Here is a 13,599-nt window from a genome sequence, read left to right as displayed (position 1 = left end):
CACACATAAAGCTCAACATTATTTGTGAAAGCTAGCATCTGTTGCATCTTGTTAACGTTAGAGACCAATACTATATGTGAAAGCATTGCTTTACTTGTAGCAACACTATGTATATTAATTTAATTTTCCTGTTTGTATGTTCACACTATTTAACAGTGATGTTGCTATTGGCTGACTACTCAAGCATCCTCTGGTCTGAATATCCACTGTATCTGCCCTGATAGCTGAATGGTCAGTGTGACGCACTGCCGTCCTAAGGGGCCCAGGTTCGATTCCTGGCTGGGGTGGGGATTTTCTCCGCTCGGGGACTGGGTGTTACGTTGTCTTCATCATCATTTCATCCGCATCCAGCACGGAGTTCTCCCAATGTGGCGTCGAATGTAATAAGACCTGGACCAAGGTGGCCAGACCTGTCCTGAAAGGGACGTCCCGACCAATGTCACCAAATGCTCATTTTCAATATTCACTGTCATTGGCTGGTGAGACCACGTGACATGAGCTATGACTGGCTTACAAAAGCAGGTAGAATTCGAATTTATTCTTTTGAAAAATGAAAATATGCAGCATACATGTCTTTCCAAAACGTGTTTTTTTCCCTTGGTTTTGTTTCCTAAAGTGCTGGGAAATTCTGCAGCTGTGTATAAAACTATAACCATTGAAAGGATTGATAAGTTTTACTGTCACCTAGCATAGAAAAAGTATGTTTTCAACAGGGCTTGTGGCTTTACATACATTTTGATCATTTACAGAAAAACAAATAGCACATTGCTTAAATGTGGGGAACTGTTACTGAAACACAGATTTGGCAATGTAGTGAATGGACATGACATTTACTACATCAGTTTTCAAACTTGCATGTTGGAGCTTTACATTGATGTACAAAGAGCATTGAAGTTAGAGATACCTATGCCTTTAGGTGCTGATACAGGCAGGACAATGAATATAGAATGTCATTTACTGGAAGCACCACATTTGCTTCCTTTATCTTCTGGCATAGGATGGAATGTGAAAATAACTGTTGAATTCAGATTTTATGGTCCACTGCAGAGCACTGATAATACAAGCAAATCAGGGTACATATTGATATAAATATAAAATGATTGCAGTCCTTATAAAGATTATTTAATTATACAATATGCCAGTGCTGTCTTTCTAGTAATGTGATGATCATCTGCCCACAACTTTATTTTTTTCAGCTTAAAGGATTGGAAGGGAACGAGCTTAAACAACAGGTTCAAAAATATCTCAAGTTGCTGGACATTGAAGAAAAAGCTAATGCTGCTTCAAAGACATTATCTGGTGGAATGAAGCGTAAACTTTCAGCCGGTGTTGCATTATGTGGGCAGTCAAAGGTAATCTTCATTGTATAATATATGTTAACACTTTGGGTCCTGAGCCATTGCGTGCAGGTGTCTAACATAAAGACTGGTTGATTTTAACGTATTTTAAACTACTGCAACTCATGAATGGTTTCAGTTATAGCAATAAAATTACTTTATGGATATAATAGAGGGAAACATTACATATGTCTGCTTGTGTCTGTATATGTGCAGATGGATATGTGTATGTGGGAGAGTTTATACCTATCCTTTTTTCCCCCTAAGGTAAGTCTTTCCGCTCCCGGGATTGGAATGACTTCTTACCCTCTCCCTTAAAACCCACATCCTTTTGTCTTTCCCTCTCCTTCCCTCTTTCCTGGCGAAGCAACCGTGGCTGTGAAAGCATGAATTTTGTGTGTGTGTTTGTGTTTGTTTGTGTGTCTATCAACATACCAATGCTTTCGTGTGGTAAGTTACATCAGCTTTATTTTTAGAAATAAAATTACTTTTATTGAAAAACCTAGACTTTCTTGTTTAAAACTATATATAATACCTTTCTCTTGAATTGATACATACTTTTGACAAGCGTTAATGTTATAACATTATTTTTGAAAAAAGAAAAAATTGGTTGAAGGTATATTCACTGTATTTTCTAGAAGGAATTGTTTTTTATTGTACACAAAAATTGTAATTATGATGGATACAGTATGTCTTATCTACAGTAACCTCCTGTACCTATGTTAGGATGCAATTTTTCTCTTTGTGTGGTAAAGTTTGAAGCACGACATTTTGCACAATGCTACTTTACATTCACTACACTGGTAGCTTGTGTCTTTTCGCCACACTTTTCCAGTCAGTTTCTTTCCTCTCAGAGAACACACTACACACTGTTTTTGTTTCTGTTTCTTACCAACATCTGTCTCAATCTTTTCAGGAAATGATTTCCAGTTGATAGTCTTGAGAGTCCAGATGGACCAGGTCGGGGTTCAATATCTTTGCTTTGTGCAAGATCTGCACAGATAACTGTCATGAAGTGAGATGTTGTGAGGCGTTTCCCAGGGGTAACCTTATTGTATAATATTCAGGAATTTACAATTGCCATTAGTATAACATGGTATGCCAATTTTCTCCACCACTTCACAGTTCAATGTTCAAATGCGCCGTATGACAATCGCTGATCTGATAAGTCACCACCAAACTTTTTTTTATTGTAGTCCACTACACAGGCTGGCTTTGACTTCTCTCTTCCTCTCTGATCAGTGAAAGTGACCATCTCATCAGTGTGCCTTGTACTTATCATATGAACATTTTTCTTTTTTCCTTCCAACACAGTGCTAACATATTTCCTTTATGCCTAAAAATAAGTTCACCTCGCTGAAGGTTCGGATCTTTTATAGCACAAGGCAATCCCTGCTGAGATTTTCTTGTTGTTCCCAAAAGAGCAGTTTCTGCAGCTTCCAGTTCTGAAGTGAGTATTGGACTTGTGTAGAATCTGTCCGTAAACAAAGTGTAGCCTTTTCCATACAGATTTGCAGGCAATGTCTTTACCAGAGTCACTGAGTCAGACCTTTCACCCACATAAACAAAGAAATTCCAGATGTAAACTGTGTCATATTCGGATAATATGTACAGTTTCATCTGTATTTATTTGGTTTTTGTGGCGTGTACTGTTTGAAATACACACGTACTCGAAATTTACACATGCCTTCATCTATTGTAATTTTTTCAGATGGTGCATACATATGCTGGAAATTAGCACACACATTATCTAGGAGGGGTCTCGCCTTGTGCAGTGGGTCATAGCCAGTTTCTCCTTTCCTCTTAGCTAAGGAATTATCACTAATGTAGAAGTTTCTCAAAATAGAAAGAAATCTGTCATGGCTCAAGATGTTTGGACAGAAATTACACAACACAACAGGGTTCTCGGACCAGTGCTCTCATATACATGGCCTCACACTTACACACATATGGACTACAATTGACAGAAACTTCCTTATTTCCATAAGTGTAACTCCTTTCCACTTTGATAATCAGCAGGTGGGTGAAATGGAATTTGTGCTTTGTAATTTCCTGATGCATTGTTCAGCATACAGATTAGTTTGTTCCTTTATATGTTTCATCATAGTGTCTGTCAGGAAATATGAAACAAATTCTAGAGGTGCACTGTTCTGGTCTAAACTGAAAACACTGCATATTCCAGATTGTCCTGAGAATAGATCGATATCTGGTGCACGATCAGTAGTCGTCCAACCTTCCTCAGAATCGGTGCGGCACACAGGTCTCGGCTTCCCCCTCGCCGTCAGTCTCACTTGTCCTTCAGGCACAATGTAGATGGGATTACTTGCTGCTGAAGTGCTTGGACACCTGCCTTCCTCTTCTGAGTCTATCAGAAGAGTAGTATTTGCAAATAAAATCCTAATTTCAGTGAAAATCCGAACAAAAATTATACATGTTTTGTTGTCAGAATTCTTTACCTGAACTGCCAGAAACTTCTTCTAGAACATAGTCCACATCATCATCAGAGTCATCTACAATATCTTCCTCTGACAAATCAATTTCACTTTCTTCTAAATCACGATATAACTCTTGAGCAATTTCTTCGTCCGTCAAGCCACGCTTCACCATGTTGATTCTACTAAGATCGCGCGGGAAAAAATCGCCGCTCACAAAACCTGACAAATAAAAAGGGAAACACACCCTTCCACAGCATGTCCACACCATCTAGTGACCAATACTCAAACTACAGTCTGGGCAGCACCTCCCAGACAAGTGGGAGCTGTAAGAACACACAAGGGAAGGAAGGGGAAGAACGAGAACACGTGCCCATAAAATTATGGGCGCCGAACTTCCGGGCAGGCCGCTCACGCACATATTTATACGGGCGTCAGTGCCTAAGTGTTAAGATGTTCCGACACCATGTCATCAATAAGTTTCCATAAATAAGCCATAACAACTTGAAAATCAAAGACATCCAAGTTTTGAATGTTTCCTTCCTGAAAGTAGGGTCCATCACACATTGCTGAACATGAGTTTCAGTCTCTTCATCAACTCAGAGAAGTAGTATTTCAAAGCTGTCTTGTATTTTTTTTGTAAACATTTTTGGATTACAGTGATCAAAAGATTATTATATTTTAACTAAAGTTCAGTCTTGATCACAACACTTATGTCTCAATAACATAGGTGACCTGTTTCGGTTATTTTTACATAACCATCTTCAGACCTGTGAATTAATTTTAGGAAATACTAGAAACCAATCTTTAAATAAAATGAAAGCGTCTAATGATGTCAAAATTTTTTAAGAAGATAAAATAAAATAAATTATACCCATGGCTTCCTTGGAGGATGGTAGGCGGAGCTCTCCTCAGCTGCTATAAAGTCAACTGATGGTTATGAGTGCTGAGCATGAGCTTAAATATGAAGAGGCTCTGCCTACTTCCTGTCACACTACTTTACAACTGCCAATCAACGTTCATAATATGACACTATCGTCAAATTATAAAAATACGAAATACACTAATAACATTAAAATGATTCATTTAAAATGTCTGATTAACAGATAGTTAATATGTGTACAATGTATTTATATTTTAGACAAAAGCGGTAAACTAGGATGTGTAATAGCTGTGCCCTCTATGGGCAACCTTAATACTATTACAGTGTCAGTTACATCAAAGGTATGAAAGTCCTTGGAGTTGTGGTATATATCGATTATCCCGAGTCACCTACATCACAATTGCATCTTTGTTGGATGTTGCAGAATTGTCTTACTTTAATTGTAGTTTTCATAGTAACATTCTTTATAGCAGTAGGGTAGCAGCCAAGAGTATGTTATGCATTATGTATGTTTGAATAACTGATGAGACTGCTGATTAAATATTTAGAACTCATCAATCTAATGGTTTTTATAATTGGTTATTATAATGCGGGTGTGACCACAAATGAGGTGTCTTTCCACAAAAATGGGTATCACCAAACGGTGGCCAGCAAATCAGTATTTTTCTTACTGACACCAACTTTTCTGGTTTATGCGGGACGGAACTGAAGTCGACTCGGGGACCTCGGGCCATTTCTGCACCGTGTTGAGCAGGAGACGGGGAGGGGTTGCCGAGGTTTCAGGCTGGTGTAAACCTAGTAAAACTATATTAACAAATCAGTCACTTTATTACAACCTACACTCGGATGCCACAGCGGGGCAGCCGTGCCCCTTGCAGCTGGCAACTGGCCATCGGGTCCCGACGTACAAACCACAGAATGTTGACACCTGCAAACAGCTAGTAGCAGCTACCCCAGTTAGGTATGCTGCTCTACTTGGGAGTAGTATCAGCAGTGTAGATGACTGCAACATCTGCAGAGAATGCTAGCCTCTCAGTGGAAAATCCCTTCCCTGCAACTGGCGGCATGAGGCCTCACGGTGCCTGCACCGGAGTAGAAGGGAGAGCATCTGTATTGCACCAGTCATGACCTGCTACCGACTCCCCTCCCCCCTTCCCCAAGCAGGAGTCGAGTAGCTGCTGGAGTGAATCCAGAGTGGCTCACCAGTGGAATGGCACTGAGCCTCAGAAAGGGATTTCCGCGCTAGTAGGTGTTATCGCGGTGGTGCCAGTCGGGCTCTCGGCAGCTGCTCGTCGACCCGTGATGCAGTAGTGCTCTGTTCAGTCCCCTCACCATAGTCGGTCTGCCAGGTTGTGAATAAGTCTGCTAAAAAGTCACAGTTACTTTTATAATACTGTGTCTCATTTGTCGTACTGACGTGCTTCTTCTCGTCACGTTGCTGACAATATTTCTGTAGCGTGCAGTGGAGAAACTGCTCGGCCCATTCTATAAGACGTCTCACACTCGCCTGCAATGCTGCACTGCTTCCACAGAATTGCCAAAAAATAGTGACACCACTAGAGAACACTCGCTGCAATGTATCCTTTGTTCCAGTAATGTCCCTATCCACAACCTTCACTATTCCCTGTCCCTTACATGCCTCTGTCCACTTCCATTCCCTGCTCCCACTCCAGTCTCACATGTGCCTGCTAACACACAGCACATCTGCGTACCATTTTCTCCCTCCAATCGCAGACTCCCAATGCTGCACCTAGCAGCCCACCATCTTGATCCTGTCACTGCACACTCCCACAAGAAGCACTACAGCTTTTTCCCCTTCCCTGCCCCACACCTCTTCTGTCTCATCTTTTCCCGCCAAGTCGAGTTCACTGCCCACCACTCACCACTTCTCATAAACTGACATACAGCCTGGAGAACTGTGTGCTTACCAGATGCCTCTCCATATCCACATCCAGTGACACCTGGGGCCTGAGGATGACACAGCAGCCGTTCAGTACTTTTGCGCCTTCCGAGGACTGTTCAGACAGAGTTTAGTTAAGTTAAGTTTTTATATGTAAATAATGATGATGTAAATAAATGTATGTATGGATGGATATGCATGTGTGTATGTACACTTCCACATGATGTCTGCTTGTGTCTGTGTATGTATGGATGGAAATGTGTGTGTGTGTGTGTGTGTGTGTGTGTGTGTGTGTGTGTGTGTGCGCGAGTATATACCTATTCTTTTTTCCCCTAAGGTAAGTGGACTTATGACCTAAGATGTTGAGTCCCATAGTGCTCAGAGCCATTTGAACCCAGTGGTAAATCCCTTCCCTGCAACTGGCGGCACGAGGCCTCACCTTCAGCCCCACTCCCAGATTCAACCAAACAGCCCTCGTCAAAGATTTTCTGTGCTACACTCGTACTCTATGCTGGAAATATCACTTTGCCACAAAGAGAAATGATCCTAATCCTTCTCCTAATGATCCAACTCCCCAAGACACTATCCAAATTGAACTTTGCCTGGAACAGTTCCGTCCTCCGTCACAGTGGGACCCACCTCCTCTTCCTCAAAATCACCCTCTCCAAATCTTCCAGGAATTTCTGACTTCCAGCCTTGCCTCTCAATCCTTCTTAAAAAACCTTAATCCTACTCCCAACATCACCACTGCTGGACCACAAGCTATCCGTGATCTGAAGGCTGACCGATCCATCCTATTCTTGTGGCAGACAAGGGTTCCACGACCGTGGTACTCGATCGTTGGGAGTATGTGGCTGAGGGACTGCGTCAGCTTTCTGACAACACCACATACAAAGTTTGCCAAGGTAATCCCATTCCTGAAGTCCAGGCGGAGCTTCAAGGAATCCTCAAAACCTTAGGCCCCCTACAAAACCTTTCACCTGACTCCATCAACCTCCTGACCCCACTGACACCTCGTACCTCTACCTTCTACCTACTTCCTAAAACATCCTGGCCGCCCCATTGTAGCTGGTTACCAAGCCCCCACAGAACGTATCTCTGCCTACGTAGATCAACACCTTCAACCCATTACATGCAGTCTCCCATCCTTCATCAAAGACACCACCACTTCCTCGAACGCCTGGAATCCTTACCCAATCTGTTACACCCAGAACCATCCTTGTTACCATTGATGCCCCTTCCTTATACACAAATATCCCGCATGTCCAGGGCCTCACTGTGATGGAGCACTTCCTTTTACGCCGATCACTGCCACCCTGCCTAAAACCTCTTTCCTCATTACCTTAGCCAGCTTCATCCTGACCCACAACTTCTTCACTGTTGAAGGCCAGATATACCAGCAATTAAAGGGAACAGCCATGGGTAACAGGATGGCCCCCTGATACGCCAACCTATTCATGGGTCGCTTAGAGGAAGCCTTCTTGGTTACCCAGGCCTGCCAACCCAAAGATTGGTATAGATTTATTGATGACATCTTCATGATCTGGACTCACAGTGAAGAAGAACTCCAGAATTTCCTCTCCAACCTCAACTCCTTTGGTTCCATCAGATGTCCTCCAAAACTCATGCCACTTTCCTTGACATCGACCTCCATCTGTCCAATGGCCAGCTTCACACGTCCGTCCAAATCAAACCCACCAATAAGCAACAGTACCTCCATTATGACAGCTACCACCCATTCCACTACAAATGGTCCCTTGCCTATAGACTAGGTCTTCGTGGCAAACGAATCTGCTCCTGTCCTGAATCCTTGAGCCATTACACCAACAACCTTAAAACAGCTTTCGCATCCCGCAACTACCCTCCTGACCTTGTACAGAAGCAAATAACCAGAGCCGCCACTTGTGACAGGGTACTTTCCGGGACTGGATCAGACTCTGAATGTGGCTCTCCAGCAGGGAAACGACTTCCTCAAATCCTGCCCTGAAATGAGATCCATCCTTCATGAAATCCTCCCCACTCCACCAAGTGTGTCTTTCCACCGATCACCTAACCTTCGTAACCAATTAGTTCATCCCTATGAAATTCCCAAACCACCTTCCCAACCCTCTGGCTCCTACCCTTGTAACTGCCCCCGGTGTAGAACCTGTTCCATGCACCCTCCCACCACCACCTACTCCAGTCCTGTAACCAGAAAGGTGTACACGCTCGAAGGCAGAGCCACGTGTTAAAGCACCCACATGATTTACCAACTGACCTGCCTACACTGTGAAGCTTTCTATGTGGGAATGACCAGTAACAAACTGTCCATTCGCATGAATGGACACAGGCAGACAGTGTTTGTTGGTAATGAGGATCACCCTGTGGCTAAACATGCCTTGGTGCACCGCCAGCACATCTTGACACAGTGTTACGCCGACCGGGTTATCTGGATACTTCCCACTAACACCAACCTGTCAGAACTCCGGAGATGGGAACTTGCCCTTCAGTATATCCTCTCTTCTTGATATTCGCCAGGCCTCAATCTCCGCTAATTTCAAGTTGCCGCCACTCATACCTCACCTGTCTTTCAACAACTTCTTTGCCTCTGCACTTCCGCCTCGACTGACATCTCTGCCCAAACTCTTTGCCTTTACAAATGTCTGCTTGTGTCTATTTATGTGTGGATGGATATGTGTGTGTATGCGAGTTTATACCTACTCTTTTTTCCGCCTAAGGTAAGTATTTCCACTCCTGGGATTGGAATGACTCCTTACCCTCTCCCTTAAAACCCACATCCTCTCATCTTTCCCTCTTCTTCCCTCTTTCCTGGCGAAGCAACCGCCGGTTGCGAAAGCTCGAATTTTGTATGTATGTTCGTGTTTGTTTGTGTGTCTTTCGACCTGCCAGCACTTTTGTTTGGTAAGTCACATCATCTTTGAAGAAACTTCCACATGGGAAAAATATATTAACAACATAGATTCCAAGACTTACCAAGTGGGAAAGCGCCGGTAGACAAGCACAATGAATAAAACACACAAACACACACATAGAATTTCGAGCTTTCGCAACTGGCAGCTGCTTCGTCAGGAAAGTGGGAAGGAAAAGGAAAGATGAAAGGATGTGGGTTTTAAGGGAGAGGGTAAGGAGTCATTCCAATCCCGGGAGCGGGAAGACTTGCCTTAGAGGGAAAAAAGGATAGGTATATACTCGCGCGCACACACACACACACACACACACACACACACACACACACACACACACACACACACACACACACACGCATATCCATCCATACATACACAGACACAAGCAGACATATTTAAAGGCAAAGAGTATGGGCAGAGATGTAAGTCAAGGCGGAAGTGTGGAGGCAAAGATGATGTTGAATGACAGGTGAGGTCGAGTGGCGGCAACTTGAAATTAGCGGAGATTGAGGCCTGGTGGATAACGAGAAGAGAGGATATATTGAAGGGCAAGTTCCCATCTCCGAAGTTCGGATAGGTTGGTGTTGGTGGGAAGTATCCAGATAACTCGGACGGTGTAACACTGTGCCAAGATGTGCTGGCCATGCAATAAGGCATGTTTAGCCACAGGGTTTTCCTCATTACCAACCCTAGCCAGATTAAGCTCCCATATTTTATTTACTCTGGCTTGTCTGACATTTGGCATTACCCCAAAGGCCTCACACTTAAAGTTCCCATCTCTGGCTGCAATTCTTCTTTCCATCAGTCCTTATACCAGTTCCAAACAGCACAATCCATAGCCCTCACCCGCCTAATCCTTCACCTATACATCGACTCGGCCAATGAACACACCCGTCAACTCCTATCCGAAATCAAAGTCCTCAATCTTTCCTCTTCCACATCCACACCGGCTGTTCATAGCATCCTCCTACAGGCCAACCGCAAATTAGAACAGCATGCCACCCTGCACCTCAAAAAACGATACAATCTCCTGGTTTCCCACCTCTGGAAAGGCAACTCACTCACCCTCTACAACCTTTCCAACTAACCTCAACCTCCTCTCATTGCACACAGGCCCAGTCTCTCCCATCTACTCAATCTCCCACTTCCAGCTCCACTCCCCCCAACACCTCAAAATTCTAGTCAACACAATCTGGAACCACAACACCCCAATTCAGTAGTTAACTTTTCCTCCAAACCTCTCTCCCAATCCGAAACCTCTGTCCTATCCAAAGGCCTCACCTTCAGCCCCACTCCCAGGTTCAACCAAACTGCCCTTGTCAAAAATTTACTGTCCTACACTCGTAGTCTCTGCTGGAAATATCACTTTGCCATGAAGAAAAATAATCCTGATCCCACTCCTAATGATCAAACTCTCCAAGACACTATCCAAATTGAACCCTGCCTGGAACAGTTCCGTCCTCCATCACAGTGGGACCCACCTCCTCTACCTCAAAATCACCCTCTCCAAACCTTCCAGGTATTTCTCACTTCCAGCCTTGCCTCTCAATCTTTCTTGCAAAACCTTAATCCTACTCCCAACATCACCACAGTTGAAACCCAGGCTATCCGTGATCTGAAAGCTGACCGATCCATCATCATTCTTCTGGCTGACAAGGGTTTCACGACTGTGGTGCTTGATCGTAGGGAGTATGTGGCTGAGGGACTGCGTCAACTTTCAGACAACTCTAGATACAAAATTTGCCGAGGTAATCCCATTCCTCATGTCCAGGCAGAGCTTCAAGGAATCCTCAGAACCTTAGGCCCCCTACAAAACCTTTCACCTGACTCCATCAAACTCCTGACCACACCGACACCTCGCACTCCTACCTTCTACCTACTTCCTAAAATTCACAAACCAAAACATCCTGGCCGCCCCATTCTAGCTGGTTACCAAGCCCCCACAGAACGTATCTCTGCCTATGTAGATCAACATCTTCAACCCATTACATGCAGTCTCTCATCCTTCATCAAAGACACCAACCACTTTCCCGAACGCCTGGAATCCGTACCCAGTCTGTTACCCCCGGAAACCATCTTTGTAACCATTGATGTCTCTTTCCTCATTACCTTAGCCAGCTTCATCCTGACCCACAACTTCTTCACTGTAGAAGGCCAGATATACCAACAATTAAAGGGAACAGCCATGGGTAACAGGATGGCCCCCTCATACGCCAACCTATTCATGGGTCGCTTAGAGGAAGCCTTCTTGGTTAACCAAGCCTGCCAACCCAAAGTTTGGTACAGATTTATTGATGACATCTTCATGATCTGGACTCACAGTGAAGAACAACTCCAGAATTTCCTCTCCAACCTCAACTCCTTTGGTTCCATCAGATTCACCTGGTCCTACTCCAAATCCCATGCCACTTTCCTAGATGTTGACCTCCATCTGTCCAATGGCCAGCTGCACACATCCGTCCACATCAAACCCACCAACAAGCAACAGTACCTCCATTATGACAGCTGCCACCCATTCCATATCAAACGGTCCCTTCCCTACAGCCTAGGCCTTAGTGGCAAACGAATCTGCTCCAGTCCTGAATCCCTCGACCATTACACCAACAACCTGAAAACAGCTTTCGCATCCCGCAACTACCCTCCCGACCTGGTACAGAAGCAGATAACCAGAGCCACTTCCTCATCCCCTCAAACCCAGAACCTCTCACAGAAGAACTCCAAAAGTGCCCCACTTGTGACAGGATACTTCCCGGGACTGGATCAGACTCTGAATGTGGCTCTCCAGCAGGGATATGACTTCCTAAAATCCTGCCCCGAAATGAGATCCATCCTTCATGAAATCCTCCCCACTCCACCAAGAGTGTCTTTCCGCCGTCCGTATGGAATCCCCAAACCACCATCCCTACCCCCTGGCTCCTACCCTTGCAACCGCCCCCGGTGTAAAACCTGTCCTATGCACCCTCCCACCACCACCTACTCCAGTCCTGTAACCCGGAAGGTGTACACGATCAAAGGCAGAGCCACGTGTGAAAGCACCCACATGATTTACCAACTGACCTGCCTACACTGTGACGCTTTCTATGTGGGAATGACCAGCAACAAACTGTCCATTCGCATGAATGGACACAGGCAGACAGTGTTTGTTGGTAATGAGGATCACCCTGTGGCTAAACATGCCTTGGTGCACGGCCAGCACATCTTGGCACAGTGTTACACCATCTGAGTTATCTGGATACTTCCCACCAACACCAATCTATCCAAACTCCGGAGATGGGAACTTGCCCTTCAATATATCCTCTCTTCTCGTTATCCACCAGGCCTCAATCTCCGCTAATTTCAAGTTGCCGCCACTCATACCTTACCTGTCATTCAACATCATCTTTGCCTCCACACTTCCACCTTGACTTACATCTCTGCCCATACTCTTTGCCTTTAAATATGTCTGCTTGTGTCTGTGTATGTATGGATGGATATGCGTGTGTGTGTGTGTGTGTGTGTGTGTGTGTGTGTGTGTGTGTGTGTGCGTGCGCGAGTATATACCTATCATTTTTACCCCCTAAGGTAAGTCTTTCCGCTCCCGGGATTGGAATGACTCCTTACCCTCTCCCTTAAAACCCACATCCTTTCATCTTTCCTTTTCCTTCCCTCTTTCCTGACGAAGCAGCTGCCGGTTGCGAAAGGTCGAAATTCTGTGTGTGTGTTTGTGTGTTTTATTCATTGTGAATGTCTACCGGCGCTTTCCCGCTTGGTAAGTCTTGGAATCTTTGTTTGTAATATATATGAAAAACAAAGATTCCAAGACTTACCAAACGGGAAAGCTCTGGTAGACAGGCATAATAAAATAACACAAACACACACACAAAATTATGAGCTTTCGCAACCAGCGGTTGCTTCGTCAGATAAGAGGGAAGGAGAAGGGAAGATGAAAGGATGTGGGTTTTAAGGGAGAGGGTAAGGAGCCATTCCAATCCCGGGAGTGGAAAGACCTACCTTAGGGGGAAAAAAGGATAGGTATACATGTATGGATGGATATGGATATGATGTATGGATGGATATGTGTGTGTGTGTGTGTGTGCGAGTATATACCTATCCTTTTTTCCCCCTAAGGTAAGTCTTTCTGCTCTCGGGATTGGAATGGCTC

General features: G+C 44.4%; 1 protein-coding gene across 2 annotated transcripts in view; it reads left to right on the top strand.

Moving 5' to 3' along the window:
- LOC126336278 (phospholipid-transporting ATPase ABCA3) overlaps window positions 1–13,599 on the top strand; it is a 639,220-nt gene that overhangs the window by 246,006 nt on the left and 379,615 nt on the right. For both annotated transcript variants that reach the window (XM_049999794.1, XM_049999793.1), the window contains exon 13: window positions 1,197–1,352. In XM_049999794.1, coding sequence (XP_049855751.1) covers window positions 1,197–1,352 — 156 coding nt within the window. The remainder of the gene's footprint in view (window positions 1–1,196; window positions 1,353–13,599) is intronic.

The sequence above is a fragment of the Schistocerca gregaria genome, chromosome 2 (assembly GCF_023897955.1).
Source record: "Schistocerca gregaria isolate iqSchGreg1 chromosome 2, iqSchGreg1.2, whole genome shotgun sequence".
Taxonomy (NCBI): domain Eukaryota; kingdom Metazoa; phylum Arthropoda; class Insecta; order Orthoptera; family Acrididae; genus Schistocerca; species Schistocerca gregaria.
This window is presented reverse-complemented; position numbering and strand designations above follow the sequence as displayed.